Consider the following 17517-nt stretch of genomic DNA (forward strand, 5'->3'; position numbering starts at 1 on the left):
AAAAAAACCTTATAAACTCAAAAAGGCAGTACTGGTTCCTTTTTTTTTTTTCAGTTGTAAAATATTCAACCTATTTGATAAATAAGCACATGATAATAACGGATAGTAACAGATAAGATCAAAATACATAAAAGCAAAGGATGGAGAAAGTCTATTATTCTATTACAAAAATCACCAAATTTCATTCCACAAGTTTTATACTGAGCTGTTTTTACTCACATTGCTTCTGATACCAAATGCGTGAGTTTTTTTCTCACACCAACTATTTCTCCAATTTTCTGACACCAACTGGGTTTCAACAATTCAATTCTGACAGTATCTACCTAAAGTTACCATCAGATCCTTATGAATTCAAGGACTCAGTCCCACAAGACTATTCTCTACTTCAGATGCCAACTGCAAGTCCCAGGCCACATGTACTTCTAATTTACTACCTATTAAATCTGGGTTCCCACAACCCTCCCTCAGATTTGGTAATTCACCAGAGTAAGATAGAGAGAGAGGGGCAGTATATGAATGTAGTGTGTATGTGTGTTTTCTATGCCCTCTTCAGGCACCTCACCTCAATGTTAGGGTTTTTGGGGTTGGGTTTTGTTGTTTGTTTGTTGTTGTTGTTGTTCTTTGTTCTTTTTTTTTTTTGAGTCTCTACTACCTAGGCATGACATTAAAACACTGGCCACTGGTGACTAAAGTCAATGTCTGATCCCTCTCCCGTCAGGGGGATGGAGGTGGGTGGGAGATGAAGGTTCTAGCCCTCTACACACAGCGTTTGGTCTTTCTGGAAATCTGAAGCTTTCTAGGGACCCCAGTCATTTGTCATCTCAGCATATGAAAAACACTCTTATCCTTCCACCAAATTTCAAGAATTTTAGGAAACAAAGACCAAATATTTATTCAAAAAAAATTTTTTTAAAGATTTTATTTATTTATTCATGAGAGACCGAGAGAAAGACAGAGAGGTAGAGACACAGGCAGAGGGAGAAGCAGGCTTCATGCAGGGAGCCTGACGTGGGACTCGATCAGGCCCTGGGCTGAAGGCTGTACTAAACGGCTGAGCCACCCGGGGCTGCCCTCAAAAAAAATTTTTTTAAAGATTTACTTATTTATTTGAGAGAGTGTGTGTACACATACGTAACCGGAGGAGGGGCAGAGGGAGAGGAAAAGCATCTTAAGCAAACTCCCCACTGAATAGGGAGCCAGAAGAGGGGCTCAATTCCAGACCCTGAGATCATGACCTGAGCAGAAACCAAGAGTTGGATGCTTAACTGACTGAGCCAGCCAGGTATCCCAATATATTTTTTTCTATTATACTATAGCACCTATTCTGTTCTTTGTCACTGTGAAAGTCACAATGAGAGATTATTATTTATTATTATTATTTTACATTTTTAAAAAAGATTTATTTATTCGAGAGAGAGAGAGAGAAAGAGACATAGGCAGAGGGAGAAGCAGGGTCCTCTTGGGGAGTTCGATGCGGGACTCGATCCCAGATCCTGGGATCACGAACTGGGTCAAAGGCAGGCGCCCAACCGCTGAGCCACCTAGGCATCCCAGTAGAGATTATTTTTTAAAAGAATACCATTCTATAAAATAACAACAGAGATATTTCTGAAGAATTACAAAACATACCGTACCTTAAATATTCAAATAGATGTCATCCTCCAAAACAATTATCTTTGGAGATTATATTGTGTTCTAATAATCACATTTCTTTCAAAACAAGATTATAAACCATCCAAGAAAATCAGCAATTATGTAGCATCCATATCATACAGATATTTCCAATACAAATCTCCTGCTCGTTCACCATAACTTCTATTAATAACATTTTTCGATGTATCCAACTATCAATTATGCCAAATTATGCCATTAAAATGGTAATTTTCTATCAACAAAAATACATAAAGGAATAGGCCTCTAGGAGGGTAGGAAGGTACCACCCTAGGAAGGTAACATTTAAAAACCTTTTCCTAACACCGCTTAGTGCTAGTCAATGTTAGCATTCATAAATGCAAATGCATGCTTCCATGGTTTCCCAAGACGGCAATTTAGATTTAGATATAGAAGTTTAAATATTCAAATATGTTCCTTTTTTGTTTTTCAAGACTCATTATGGACCTATCTTATATAAAAGAAGCACATAATTCAACAAGCTAACAATCTTTACAGAGTAAAAAGATGGGAAAAAAAAGTAAACTAATAATTGGCATAAGCTTATATTCTTTTCAAAAAACTGGTTTTTGTACATACTTGAAATCACCCTAATAAACAAAGTTCACATGTTTATAACATACCATTTACAGCTTTTTCAATCAACTCTTCACAAGCATCAAAATCACCCTTCAGCACCAGTTTATCATGTAGATCTGTTAACATGGGATGTTCCAGGGCAATCTTGGTTTTTTTTTGTAGCGATTCAAAGGCCTCTGTATAGTTGTGTTGTCTGAAGTGTTTTAGGCAAAGGCGAATAGCTTCCTGTTCACGGTACTACTGGAACACAAGAGAAAGCATGAAAAGAAGAGATCTGCTTAGTTATTACAGTAGGCAGTAAGTGACTACTAACCTAAAGTGAGCGTTTACTATGTGCTAAGCATTATACTATTCATTAGCATCATTATTATTTCCACTCTGAAATTGCAAAACTGAAGCACAGTCAATTGTAATAACTTGCCAAAAGTCACAAAGCATATAGCAGAAAGAAACAAAAGAGATGAAGATATACAGATATATGTACATATACCCATTAGTATATATTTCACGAAGATGAAAGGCATAAAAAGATGAAACCAAACTTCATTCTAGAGTTTGAACTTTTAAAAAAGCAGAAAAAATGTTTATCAAAGACCACTTAAGATTGCAAAGATTATAACTTCCATGGCTTTTACTCATCAAATTACAATGTTGGTACTGAAAGCATAGAAACCATTAAATAAGATATATGAGTTATGTTATACCTTTTGTTCTTAGTTCAAGTTATTACTTGAAAAGCAAATATTATCAAGTGTTTTATGTATTTCAAAATTCACAAACAAGTTCTTTGACTCAAAATGATCAGAAAAAGACTACTTAAATTTTATATTTTTTTTCTAAGCCTGGGCTACCTCATCTATTAAATAGCTATAAAGTAAAAACCTCAATGAACTAGTATCCAAAAAGAAGAATGTTCAATGTACCAACTCTCTATTAGGATGAATGCCAAAAAATACAAGGTCAGATAAAAACTTAAAAAAAAAAATACCAGTAACTTGAAGAATATTTTATGAAATTTCCACAAATTTCCTAAATAAAAATTAACAAAATTAACTAATGACAAAGCAGCAATACATGAGAACCAAACAAAAATATGATTACTTAAAAAAAAAAAATATGATTACTTGTAAGCATTATTATTTAATAAGGCAAGAAAATATTACCTTTTAGGAAAATTTATAAGACTTAAAACATAAACCAGTTTATAACTGGCTAATTTTTTTAATTAAGAAAATGTCAAAACATTTTTCCTTAAGTGTTACACTTAACCAAGATTTTCCTTAGTCAAATAACAAAAGATTGATTCTTTATCCAAAGGAACTTTATTAATTTCTTACCCTTGGCCTCTAAACAAAGATTTATCATAACTATCTGGAATCATATTAAACAGTAATACCTTTTTAACATGTTGACTTTAGAAGTATGAATCATATCCGTATTATAAGTTTTCTATCAGGTTGCATATAGATACATAATAGAAAATTTATGAAACAACAGAATTTCAATGCTTTAAAAAAAGACAAACCCAAAGACTTGAAGACTTTATCTAATTTCTAGAAGTTCATTATAAATGCAGGGAAAAGTGAGTGAGTCTGAATAATTTTATGTTCTCAAATATATCTCTCCACAATATTGGGGTAAACAGGTAAAATCTGCAACTGCCTACAATGTCAAGAGATTAGTGTGGGTATACTAAAATACATACACATGTATCATAGGCTAGGGAAAATTGTATTTAAGTATCAGAGAAATTTAATCATTATTTTTTAAAAGAACCAACAGCATTTAGAAGATGTTAAGTATATACAATTATGTGCATAACACTGTAAAGGTGATTTTTAACGTTTTAAAATATTGTCTCTACCTTGAAAGAATTTACTGTATTATAGGAAATCCAAGAATATATGAAAAATACAGAAAATACTAAGTCAGCATCTACTTTAAGCTGAATAAGAATAAAATGCCAAAAAATAAAGAGTTCCTCAAACTAACGAGAAAAGAGCTGAAATTCCATACAAAAAACCTTAGAAAGAATTTAGATTGCTTCCCAATCTCCTATGAATAGATCAGTTCACTCATACTTGCAAATAAAAATAACAGCAAGTAGTGATTAGACTAAAGCTTCATCATCTTGACAGATGAGCCCCTCCCTATCAAAAAAAAAAAAAGCTGAGAGTCAAATAAATATACATCAAAAACAAAAAACAAAGCATAAAATGTATGCAAAAAAACCAAAAGACCTATTTCTTTTTTTATAAGATTTTATTTATTTATTCACGAGAGACACAGAAAGAGAGAGAGAGAGAGAGAGAGAGGCAGAGACACAGGCAGAGGGAGAAGCAGGCTCCATGCAGGGAGCCCGATGTGGGACTTGATCTCAGGTCCCCAGGATCAGGCCCTGGGCTGAAGGCGGCGCTAAACTGCTGAGCCACCCGGACTGCCCAAAAGACCTATTTCTCAATTTTTTAAACTCACATTTTCTCAGGCTGCATTTATTTTATAAAATAACCTATATATGAAATTGCTAAATATAATTTTTACATTTCCTATAAAGACAACATTATAATATTTACAGAAACATTTCAAATTCTTTAAAGGAAAAGTAAACATCCCTATTTTACTCAACAAACACAAAGGAATAATGTATTATAAAAGCATACAGAATCAAAGCTACCCCACTAAAAACTAGGTTTAAATATGTCTATCAATACAGGTTGAAAACAAAATTCAGGGCCAGATAGGTATAATAGTATACTGGCCAACTTTGGAGTTAGACTGCCTGACTTGTAAAGGCTTGGGCACTTTACCACTGTGAACTATATGGCCTTGAGCAAGGTACTCCACTCTTGGTGCTCCATTTCATCATCTGTAAAATAGGGGTAATAACTATACCTATTCTCACAGAGTGGTAATGGTTGAGTAAGTTATAAAGATTGCTTAGCAGCTGGCAGAATGTAAATAATAAATGTTACTGATAAATCATTATAATTATTACACTTCTCAGTATTTTAAATTCTTCTCAACGAAGACAAAAGCTTGACACATTTCTCCCTTTATAGGGAGAAAATCAGGATTTTTTGTTTTGTTTTGTTTTGTTTTAAAATCAGGATTTTAAAATACAGTCCTACCTTGCTATACCAGTTCAGACAGGGCTGTACTACATCGGGATCATCAATGCCACTGAGTTCAACATACCAGATGCTGAAGTTAAAGCTGGGTCCCCACGATAAGAGCGGAACTATGTGGAGAAAAGAAAGAAAGAAAAAGAAAAACAAAGTTCAAATAAAACTTTAGCAAAGTAAAGTAACTCTTCAAACCCATTTAAATTCATTCAACAAATTTTCAGAACATTTTCTACAAGCCTAACACTGTATTATTAGGTGCTGGGACTACGGTAAAAAAAAAAAAAAAAAAAAGAAGAAAATATGATCCATGCCATCAAGGGGTTTAATTATAAAAACACTATAAAGTAAATTCAAAATACTCATTTATCTACCCCTCTAAAAACAGGACCCAGCCCTAGCAAATTTTATCAAACCCACAAGAAACAAATAATTACTATATAAATTAAACTGTATCAGAGCACAAAAAGAGATCAAAAGTTCAATTACTTAACAAGTGGCATAACCCTGAAAACAAAACCAAAAGAAAAAAGAATTTAAGGCTGATCTCAGCTATAAATCTATATTCGATTTTCTTTTTAAGTTGCAAAAAAAAAATTCTACCAGGTTTTCACTGTAACCAAATAGAGTTCATTCCAGGAATAGAAAGATGGTTCAATAGAAGCTATACTAGTATAATTCACCACAATAAGAAAGTATAAGAAAATATGTCTGATAACCTTAAGTTATAAAAAAAAAAAGACATTTTTGAGGTCTTTTCTACTCATTAGGAAAAAAAACCCTCTTAATATGTAAGAAATACAAAAGAAAACTACCTTACCTAATTTTTTGTAAATATCAAAGACCTCAAAAATCATACCTAATGGAGAAACGTTAAGTATTACCACTCAAGACAGGAACAAGACAAAGAAGCCCAGTTATCTCTATTATTCAACACTATATGGGAGATCTTAACCAATGCAGCAAGTGAAAAGAAAAGCAAATTAAGAAAAAAAAACAGTTTCACCTCAAGATGATATAGCTATCTTCATAAAAAATTCAAGAGATTCAACTGAAAAATTTAAGTTTGTAAGCATGGTAAACATGAAAATCAGTTTACCTTCTATCTGTAATAACCAACTAGAAAATTTAATGAAAAAAGTCCCCTTTAAAATGGTCACAAGAGCTTACTATATCTCAAAATAAACTTTAATATATGCGGGATCTATTGAAGAAAACATAAAAATGATACTTAAGAATTCAATAAATGAGAGGACATAGTATGTTCTTAGATGGGAAAACTCAATGTTGTAAACATGCCAGTTCCCCTCAAATTAATTATAAATTTAATGTAATCTCAAATGAAAGTCTCAATGGTATATTTCCATTTTTTTCTTTTTTTTAAGATTTTATTTTTTAAGTAATCTCTACATCTGATGCGGGGCTCAAACTCACAACCCTGAGATCAAGAGTCACATGCTCCAGGGATCCCTGGGTGGCGCAGTGGTTTGGCGCCTGCCTTTGGCCCAGGGCGCGATCCTGGAGACCCGGGATCGAATCCCACATCAGGCTCCCGGTGCATGGAGCCTGCTTCTCCCTCTGCCTGTGTCTCTGCCTCTCTCTCTCTCTCTCTGTGACTATCATAAATAAATAAAAATTTAAAAAAAAAAAAAAAAAAAGAGTCACATGCTCCACCAACTGAGCCAGCCAGGCATTCCATATCCATTTTTCTCCTTACATGTAACTGAACAAGCTGATTAAAAAAAGAAAAAAAATCAACAACACAAGAATATCCAAAAGAAAATAAATATACTAAAAAATGCAGTAATTATAAGTTTAATATTAGGGAAAAGGAAGACAAATTATTGAAGAAGAAGAGTGAATCCAAAAATCTCCTAAGGATTCAGAGGAGTTTACCACAGGATGAAGGTAACACTTGACTTCATTAAATGACAGAACAGAGTTGAGGTTTTTAACATATGATCCACTGCCTCCTGGGGCATCCTTGTAACCCTTTTAGGAGGTCCCATGAGGTCAAAACCATTTTTTCTATTAAGACTAGGACTTTATCAGCCCCTCCTCGCCTTTTTAAAGTCTACTGACATGTACATTCATGGTGCAAAGGCAATGCTGAATAAAATTTCCAGCACCAGTAGTACCATGAAAAGTAGTAACATGAAAATGTATCAGTATTTCTTAATATAGTAAAGACTACACTGTATTCCTCATCATCATATTCTTGCAGTTAAAAAAAAGGGCAATTCATTTAAGAATGTTCTTGATGATGCAATACAAATTTTAATAAATCCCTATTAGTAGGTACATATCTTTTTAATATTCTGTGTGACACAATGGAAGTATACATAAAGCACTTTTGCTGCATACCAAAGCATAATGCTTACCTCAAGGAAAACAACTTGTATAGTTGAGTTATGAGCTAAAAAACCTATTTGTACCTCCCCCCACCTCCTCCAACAGGATACAACTTCCCCTTAAAAGAAAAATTGACAGGTCATTTATGACTATTTAGTTTGGGGTACGGGCCAGATATTTACCTGTCATTTCAAAGAAAACAACAGATAGTATTTGTTGCCAAGAATAAAATTCAAGCTTTCAAGGAAAAATCACAATTTTGGAAAACTAGAGCACCTGGGTGGTTCAGTTGGTTGAGCACCTTTTTTTTTTTTTTTAAAGATTTATTTGTTTATTCATGAGAGACACAAACACAGAGAGGCAAAGCACAGGCAGAGGGAGAAGCAGGCTCTTCGCAGGAGCCTGATGTGGGACTCGATCACGGATCCTGGGATCAAGACCTGAGCCAAAGGCAGCCGCCCAACCACTGAGCCACTCAGGCGTCCCACACCTGACTCTTGATTTCAGCTCAGGTCATGATCTAGTAGTCTTGGGATCAAGCCCCTTGTTGGGCCCCCACATTCTAGGGAATTTGCCTGAGATTCTTTCTCTCCCTCTCCCTCAGCCCCTCCCTACTCTCTCTCTAAATGTAAATTCCTTTATGTAGTGGTACCATGTAAAAAGTTTACCTACTACATCACAGCAATAACCATTAAGTAGTAGGAGTCAAAATAAAGAAGGATTTTAAACCCAAGGCCAAAAAAACAAAGTCTCTAAGAGTAGCCAGACATTAGTTAGGAATTTCAGTTCCTAGTCCCAGGTCCAAGTGCAATAAGTCAGGAGGAAAAAGTCCTATTAAATTTTAGTCAAGTTCCAGTAAAATGTTCATTTATTAAAAACCTTTCTAGCAAATGTGTTTTTAGTGAGATTTCATCTATATACTGAAGAGCCCAACAGAAATATTTCTAGAATAATAATTATAATTCTTAAAACCTTTCAAAGAACAATGTTGAGAGGGAGGTTAATTAGGAAGTCATCTCACAAGAACATCATGTTTTAAAGATGAATGAAAAGTATAGTTAATTTTTAACAGATTGAAGGGATATATACAGAATAAGCAGAGTGATGTACACCCACTTCAAATTTTACAAATGATTTTTGTAGCATTAATAACTTCAATAATGCATAATAGACATACTATGCAATATATGTCAGAAATCTAAATGAATTACAGCTCCTAGGAAAGAATATCGGCAATGAAGGATGCCTTTGCTTCCACCTCAAATACAGATTAGATGCTCCTAATACACATCCTAAAGCTAAGAGTTTGTATGCTAATATTCAACCATCAGTTTTCCTCATTGGGCAATCAGACACAGCTATGATCAGGATCAGTGCTTCTCATTCTTTTTCAAAATGACATGCATAGAAAGTGATAATATTTTTATGGCAAACACAGGTATGAGGCTCCGGACTCCTGATAATCTCGGATTAAGGTGAGGTCAACATCTCAACACAACAAAATGCATTTGTGGCATTTTCAGTGTGCTCTGGCAGTGTCACTTAGCATGTTCTTACATAGATGGCTAAAAAAGCTACTAGAAGATGCTGGTAATTTCAAAGTTCTGAAACCTAAAAATTCAAGACTAACCACACTGAAAGGATGTATCTATTCTACTATAGAATTAGTAAGTACACAAAACATTAAGCACAGTAACTGGCACATAGTAAGTGCTCAATAAATATTAACTTTTATTAAGCATAGTAACTGGCACATAGTAAGTGCTCAATAAATATTAACTTTTATTATGAGCTATTACTATTATATTAATTTTCCTCTTAACAGTACACTTTTTAAAATGTCACCTTTCCACCTGCTTTCATAAGGACCACCACCAGGGCACCCTTCCCAGACTTAGTACTCATTCTAGACTTCTAAATACTTCTAAGGATCCAGAATGCAGGCCAAGTCCAGCCAGAGCTGAAGCTTCTCCCTAAAGCCTCCACAACCATCCAGTCTGCAAAAATCCAAAAAACCCCACAGAAATACAAGTCATTCTAATAATTTATTATCCCAAGCAGGTAAACATATATCTGCTAAATCACCATCAAGAGAGGGCTACACATCACTCAAATGCTTTTTCAGAATGATCTTTTAAGAAAACATGGTGATAAACTAGAAATACTTTATTATTTTCAAAGAAAATATATCAAAAGAATGTTGAAAAGACTGGAAAGCAAGCACACAGCAGACCACTATTAACAGAGAAGGAGTATGAAGTTATCTAAATATTAATACCATAAATAACAAATGAGTTACTAAGTATCTACAATTATTTGAAAAGCTCCAATTAACATTTTGCCTAAATACCATGAAACTAACCCAGGGTTAAGTAAAAGACATCATTATGCCCTGTAATTAAAGACTGACAGAAAAAAAAAAAAAAAAAGACTGACAGGGCTAGAAAGAGGTCTAATTTCTTGGGCAGCTGAATGTGTAACTCATCCAGAAGAGAACTCCGTTTTAGTACTTTTCCAGGGAAGAGACTGTGCAACTTCTCTAAATAGACATTTATTCATACTTTTTAGAATGAATAATACTAGAAGACTGAGAGCTACAGAAGCAGTAGCAGTAGATAATTTCCTTCAAAGTAAACCAATGACTGTAGGTATTGTGCAAAAACACACAAATAAAAGATCTCGAACATAAAAAAAGAAATTTATTTTGTGTGATGAAGCAAAACAGAAGTTATGTAAGTACTTTAAAATTTGATATAACCTAAATTTATTATAGGAAAATATAAGATATTTCACTGTTTATATATTTGAAATACACAAGCGTAGAACTATTAAAGCTATGCTAGGGTCTGTAGGAACTGGATGGTCTGTATACTTAAAATTTTGCTTGTTCATAAATTCTCAAAGGAAAAAGAAGAAACAGGTTTTTGTTTACAACTATTTATTTATTTATTTATTTATTTATTTTTTTTAAAGATTTTATTTATTTATTCATGACAGTCACACAGAGAGAGAGAGAGGAAGAGACATAGGCAGAGGGAGAAGCAGGCTCCATGCAGGGAGCCCGACGTGGGATTCGATCCCGGGTCTCCAGGATCGCGCCCTGGGCCAAAGGCAGGCGCCAAACCGCTGCGCCACCCAGGGATCCCTGTTTACAACTATTTATAATAACAAACTACAGTCATAAAAAAAAAGCAACACACTGGATAGTGCAACTATTGCAAAAGGAGTTTTCCCTCTCTAGAAGTCTTTATTAAGACTTTAGATATTCTTTTTGCCAAAGAGAACTATTTGTTTTTTGTTGTTGTTGTTGTTGTTAACTTTTTTTCAAAGAGAACTATTTGATTCAATGAAATGAACAGGCTACCTCTTAATAGGTTGGCAAAAAAATGACTGTGAAGTTCACTGCTTGTTCCAAATGAGGAATATTTCTCCCAAATCAAAACATGGGATTCTGGCTTTTATTATTATTCTTTGAAGGATCTGGTTCCTTTAATTTTAACATATTTTCAGTTGTGCAACACAGATGCAAAATGCAAATTCAAAGATTCAAGTCCTCAACTTTTCTACCTTAAAAAAAAAAAAAAATCCTAAAGAAAAACAAAATAACCCTAAAAATACTAAGGTTGAGGAAGCATTACAGAACTATCTTAAGGGACACCTGGGTGGCTCAGTGGTTGGGTGTCTGCCTTTGGCTCAAGTTGTGATCCTGGGGTCCTGGGATCGAGTTCCCCATAGATTCCCCACATGGAGCCTGCTTCTTCTCCCTCTGCCCATGTCTCTGCCTCTGTCTGTGTGTCTCTCATGAATAAATAAAGTCTTTAAAAAAACAACAACAAAAACAAATACTATCTTAAGCTAAAACACTTGCTAAATAAATACAAGTAGCATTTTTTAAACATTACATTGCAGGAACCCTGGGTGGCTCAGCGGTTTAGTGCTTGCCTTCCACCTGGGGCCTGATCCTGGAGGCCCAGGATCGAGTCCCACATCGGGCTCCCTGCATGGAGCCTGCTTCTCCCTCTGCCTGTGTCTCTGCCTCTCTCGTGCTCTCTCTGTGTGTCTCTCATGAATAAGTAAATAAAATCTTAAAAAAAAATAAAAATAAAAAAATAAACATTACATTGCGTCATATTACTGGGCTACAAGATTAGTTTAATTGGTTTGACCAATATTATACTTAAAAAAAAAAAAGACATAAAAAAACAGAATGGGGGGGGATCCCTGGGTGGCGCAGCGGTTTAGCGCCTGCCTTTGGCCCAGGGCACAATCCTGGAGACCCGGGATCGAATTCCACATCAGGCTCCCGGTGCATGGAGCCTGCTTCTCCCTCTGCCTATGTCTCTGCCCCTCTCTCTCTCTCTCTCTCTCTGTGACTATCATAAATAAATAAAAAAAATAAAAAGAAACAATAACCATAATATATTGCCTTAAGGAATTCAGTTTTTTAATTCATCAGTATTTAGTTTCAGAATATATTATAGCTTTACAACAACTTGATAAACCTTCCATAAAACAATCAAAGCTGAATTAAGTCATTTATTTCATTATACCTTTTAAGAAAACCTTCAAATGAAAAAATATTTGGAAAAGGTTCCACTTGAAATAAATATCACTTATAAACTTGTAAAGCAGGGAACAGAAACCTTTTTTTTTTTTTTTTAAGATTTTATTTATTTATTAGAGTCAGAGAGAGACAGGCGGAGGGAGAAACAGGCTCCATGCAGGGAGCCTGACATGGGACTCCGTCCTGGGTCTCCAGGATCACGCCCTGGGCTGAGGGCGGCGCTAAACCACTGAGCCACCGGGGCTGCCCAGGGAACAGTAAACTTTTGATGCAGAGGGCCAAACAGTAAACATTTTGTCTCTTGCAACTACTTTGTAGAGCAAATGCAAGACATAGACATTATAACCAGTTAATAATCAGTGTGGTAGTGTTCCCATAAAATCTTATTTTAAAAAACAGAAGTTCTGAAGGATTCAGCCCACAGGCTTTAGTTTTCTGAGTGGTGGTATAAAGAATTTATTTCTATTTCAGAATGCTAAAACCTTACCTATTTTAATGAATCGACAAGGGAACATCTGTTCATCAATTTTATGCTTCAAGGTGAATGTTTCTTTGTTATAATCATTCTTTAAGCCACTGTGAAAAAAAATAGGTTATCTGATTTTATAATTTAGTAAACATAAATCATGCTCAGATCTTTAGGTTAGACAAACTACAAGACCAAAAGAATGTAAAGAAGTAGTCAAACATGAGAACATAGGTCAAAAGTTCTACATTCATATCAACTGCATTATAACTGTACTCTCCTAATTATATAATAAGGCTTAATGAAAAATGTTCAATGTTAATTAAAGGATGTGGCTACAGTGCATGGAAATGTGTGATAGTACCTGGTGTCCTTAGTGTATAACAGGATATAAACATAAAATATGTAAGCAGTAAGAAAAAAATTAAAATAATTTACTTTCCTATCTAACGACTCAGAGCCAAATATTAGTCTGTGAAACAATTAAGTTTTTCAAAATTCTGATTATGATGTCAATAATGTTCCTTTTACGGTTCAATAAACACTCCATTGGTTTAATAGCACCCATTTCATCCTAAATAAAAATAAACCCATGTCACTTCTCTACATAAACAACTAGAATTGAAAACAAGTATTTATTGGAAAATCAGTTACCTTTAGGTTGCCTATGTCCTAAAACACTTTCATGACTTTCATGCAGTATAGATGTAATATTTACTTATATCAAATACTGTGCTAACAGGACACATTATATCACAAATACATTCCATGTGGCTTTGTTTGTCCATTCTATGGTTACCTGATTTTTCATTACCTAGGAGGCAAATTAACACTTTCATTCCTCATGGTCTACATTTTTAAAATTCAAATTTACTGAGCTCCTTCCAAGTGGCAGGCATTATGGTAGATAGAATCACATACTTTTTCTCTTCTCAGTCTCCAATTTATACTAAATTTCCCAAATATTGTTTCCAGATTAAGGCAATTAATCTTAATGCTTTGGATAGAGTCTATATTTTTATAGCGAAGATTTTTATTAAAGCTGAAAATATTTGAGATTGTTTACAGTTCAAAAATAAGATGGGGGGGAAAAACCCAAGTTTTATTCTTCATTAGTAATAATAATAAGTAGTGGCTGGTGGTTAAAAAAAAAAGGCTAACTCAAGCCACAATATTAAAATAAGCCACTGGAAATACAATGGTAGAAATATTCTTTTCTTCCTTGAAAGAAAAAAAAAATCAAACCATGCAGATTTAGCCACAAAGGGATAAAACTGAGACTGTAACTTGTTTAGAAGACAACTCTTTCTTCCCTATAATCGTAACTCACCTGGACAATAGCTCTGTCATATTTTCTTCATTCATTCCACCAAAGACTTTAAATTTCTTCAAATTGCAGACATGAGTTTTCTCATATTTTCCAAATGTGATGTTCTGGACTATAGCAGGCCTTTCAAGTTTCAGAATCAAGTACTAAAAAAAAGAAACAACCAAATCATAACCTTTGTTTAAAACAAATAGAAAACAACTTTAAAAAAACTTTGGACAGGGATGCCTGTGGCTTGGTCAGATAAGTGTCTGCCTTTGGCTCCAGTCATGATCTCAGGGTCCTGGGATGGAGCCCCAAGGCAGGCTCTCTGCTCAGGGGGGGAGTCTGCAGGTCCCTCTCCCTTTACCCCTCCCCCTACTCGCTGTCTCTCTCTGTCTCTCTCTCAAATAAATAAAATATTTTAAAAAAATAAATAAAACTTTGCACAGTTAACCGAAGAATGCATAAGATCTGTCCTATCCATCCTGCACTGGTAGACCATGTTTTTAATGCTAAAGAATAGTATGACAACACAGCCTGTGTAGGCTACCATACCACCACTTTTTCTCAGCATCATCCTGAACTGTAAATGAAGGGGAAGAAAAGGACTAGTGAGATAACTAACGAAGGTGTGTCATTCAATAAAAGATATAAACAGACTATGAATTACCAAATAAAACCAGATTAGACAGCAAAAATAGCAATCACATATTCTCATCAACTACACTTTGATAACAAATTCAATGTTCAAAATCAGTGATAAAATCTTAAACTTAAAAACAAACAGATTTACTAACCAGCCCTGCCAATTTTATTAATTAAAAAAAACTGGGCCTACTATAAATTTGTCTAATGCAGCTCAAGATTTCGTTACACACTGAATAAAATGGGGTCAATTAATTAGGGAACACGTTTTACATTATGTAGATTGTTTCAATTATAAAAACCAAGAAGGAAACTACTATTGGTTGAATATATGGAGAAAATGCTATTCAGAAAAATGATTCAGATGTTTTGCTCCAGTGGCTAATAACGGGTAATACAGGTGACAAAGGTAGAATAAGGATGCCTGGGTGGCTCAGCGGTTTAGCACCTGCCTTCGGCCCAGGGTGTGATCCTGGAGACCCAGGATCGAGACCCACATCGGGCTCCCTACACGGAGCCTGCTTCTCCCTCTGCCTGTCTCTCTCTCTCTCTCTCTCTCTCTCTTTCTGTCATGAATAAATAAAATCTTAAAAAAAAAAGAAAGTTACATAAGGGGGTGCCTGGGTGGCTCAGTCAGTTAAGCATCCAACTCTTGATCTGGAGTCAGGTCATGATCTCAGGAGTTGTGGGATTGAGCCCTGCAGCGGGATCTACACCAAGCATGGAGCCTGCTTAAGATTCTCTCTCTCCCTCTCCCTGCATGCTCATATGCATTCTCTCTGTTAAAAAAAAAAAAAATTACACAAGAAAAATGTAAACTCTCTATTCCAAAGCAAAACACAGTGGTCTGATAGAAACACACCTTGGGGGCAGCCCTGGTGGCTTAGGGGTTTAGTGCCACCTTCAGCCCAGGGTGTGATCCTGGAGACCCAGATCAAGTGTCATGCCAGGCTCCCAGCATGGGGCTTGCTTCTCCCTCTGCCTGTCTCTCTCTCTCTCTCTCTCTCTAATAAATAAATAAAAAAAAATAAAAAAAAATAAAAAAAAAAAAAAAAAAAAATAAATAAATAAATAAATAAAAAAATCTTAAAAAAAAAAAAAAAAGAAAGAAACACACCTTGGTAAAATTTTAATGTTCGTGGTGCCTGGCTCAATCAGTAAGCATGTGACTCTATCTCAGGGTCGTGAGTTACAAGCCCCAAACTGGAGGTAAAGCCTACTTAAAAAAAAAAAAAAGGAATAACCTAAATGTTCTGGAAAAACCAGTTAAGTAAGTTTGATACATTCATGCAATAAATTTTAATATTTTAAAAATATTAATGTTTAATCACATTTTGGCTTTATTCATAAATTTTATAATTTCAATTTTTCTAACTCTTGAGCACAAATGTTGAGTAGTGCTACTATTCAACAGTGCTGTTCCACAACTAAATAGGTTTTCATTATTTTTAATTTGGAGAAATAAGTGCTGTAGATATAGCAATAAAGCTAAAAAAAATAAAATTCATTAAGAGCAAACTTTTTTTTTTCTTAAGATTTTAATGATTTGTTTGACACAGAGAGAGAAAGAGAGAGAGAAGAGCACAGGCAGAGGGAGCAGCAGAGAGACAGGTAAAAGCAGGCTGCCTGCTGAGGAGGATCATAACTTGAGCCAATGGGAGATGCTTAACTGACTAAGCCACCCAGGCGCCCCAAGAACAAACATTTTAGAAAAACTATTTTAGAACCTATCATAGAGAGGGGCAGCCTGCCCCAAGATGGCCACTTTGGTATAAAGATTATTTCAAGTTAAAAGTAATCAAAACCCAACAGATATAGGAAAAGCTCTCTACTTCCCCATCAACTGCCCAGCTGGAAAGATCCTGTACCAGGAAGAGAGTAATTAACAGAGGCTCCCCTTTACCTCAGGAACTTATCTGCATAACACTGAAACCTTGTTTTTCCAAACATCTCCTTTCACCTTCTTACTAATGAACTTTCTCCCCTTTGTACCCTTAGAACTTACCCTTCACCTTAGCTCTTGTAAGCTTCACATTGCCTCACTGTCTTTGGAATTTCATGTCTGCGTGGATTCCCCATATGTACAGCTATTATATTTCATTTTCTCCTGTTAATCTGTCTCATGGCAATTTGATTCTAAGTCCAGCTAGAAGGAACACCATGCAGAGGAAGGTCTTCCACCCTGACTATATATCAACTTTAGAATATATGTGTTAATATATTAATTTTTAAATAAAATATAATGTACCACAATCTCTTTTTCAAAGGGGGAACACACACAGAAAATCAAAGAATTATCACGATAGTTTGAAATTCAGCCACAGAATTAAGCAACAAAAAAAATTTTTACTGTTCAAAACTTGTTCACAATTTCAGTCTTGAGATATTTTTTCAATGTGAGAAAGGTGATTTTAAAAATCCTTTTTAATCACATCAATAATTACAATTTATAAGGAACAGGGTGATATAAAGGAAGAAAATGGGAGAAGGGAGCTAGTGTAGTAGGACTTTAGAGCTTTAGATGGGTTTAGCAGTACAAGTGCTTCAAGGGAACTGAGACTTAAAGGATGAGACACTGTATTATTAGTTTCCTCAAACTGCCATAACAAATTACAACAAACTTGGTGGCTCTTATTCTCTCAGAGTTCTGGAGCCCAGAAGCCTGAAATCAAGGTGTTGGCAGGACCATTTCCCTCTGAAAGCTCTAGGAGAGGATCCTTCTTTTCCTCTTCTAGTATCTAGTGGCTCCCAATGTTCTGGGCTTGTGCCAGTGTAACTCCAATCTGTCTCCAGGTTCACACGGCCTTCT

General features: G+C 35.0%; 1 protein-coding gene across 13 annotated transcripts in view; it reads right to left on the bottom strand.

Annotated features, from left to right (window-relative positions):
• Window positions 1–17517, bottom strand: part of MKLN1 (muskelin 1) — a 326298-nt gene that overhangs the window by 82652 nt on the left and 226129 nt on the right. For 12 of the 13 annotated variants that reach the window (XM_025471680.3, XM_025471681.3, XM_035698604.2 and 9 more), the window contains 4 exons: window positions 14085–14227; window positions 12776–12864; window positions 5379–5488; window positions 2295–2487 (listed from right to left, as the gene is read on the bottom strand). In XM_025471680.3, the coding sequence (XP_025327465.1) occupies window positions 2295–2487; window positions 5379–5488; window positions 12776–12864; window positions 14085–14227 (535 nt within the window). Of the gene's footprint in view, window positions 1–2294; window positions 2491–5378; window positions 5489–12775; window positions 12865–14084; window positions 14228–17517 lie in introns of those variants that run through there. The other variant, XM_025471687.3, reaches the window with a different exon arrangement.

This window comes from Canis lupus, chromosome 14 (genome assembly GCF_003254725.2).
Source record: "Canis lupus dingo isolate Sandy chromosome 14, ASM325472v2, whole genome shotgun sequence".
Classification (NCBI taxonomy): Eukaryota; Metazoa; Chordata; class Mammalia; order Carnivora; family Canidae; genus Canis; species Canis lupus.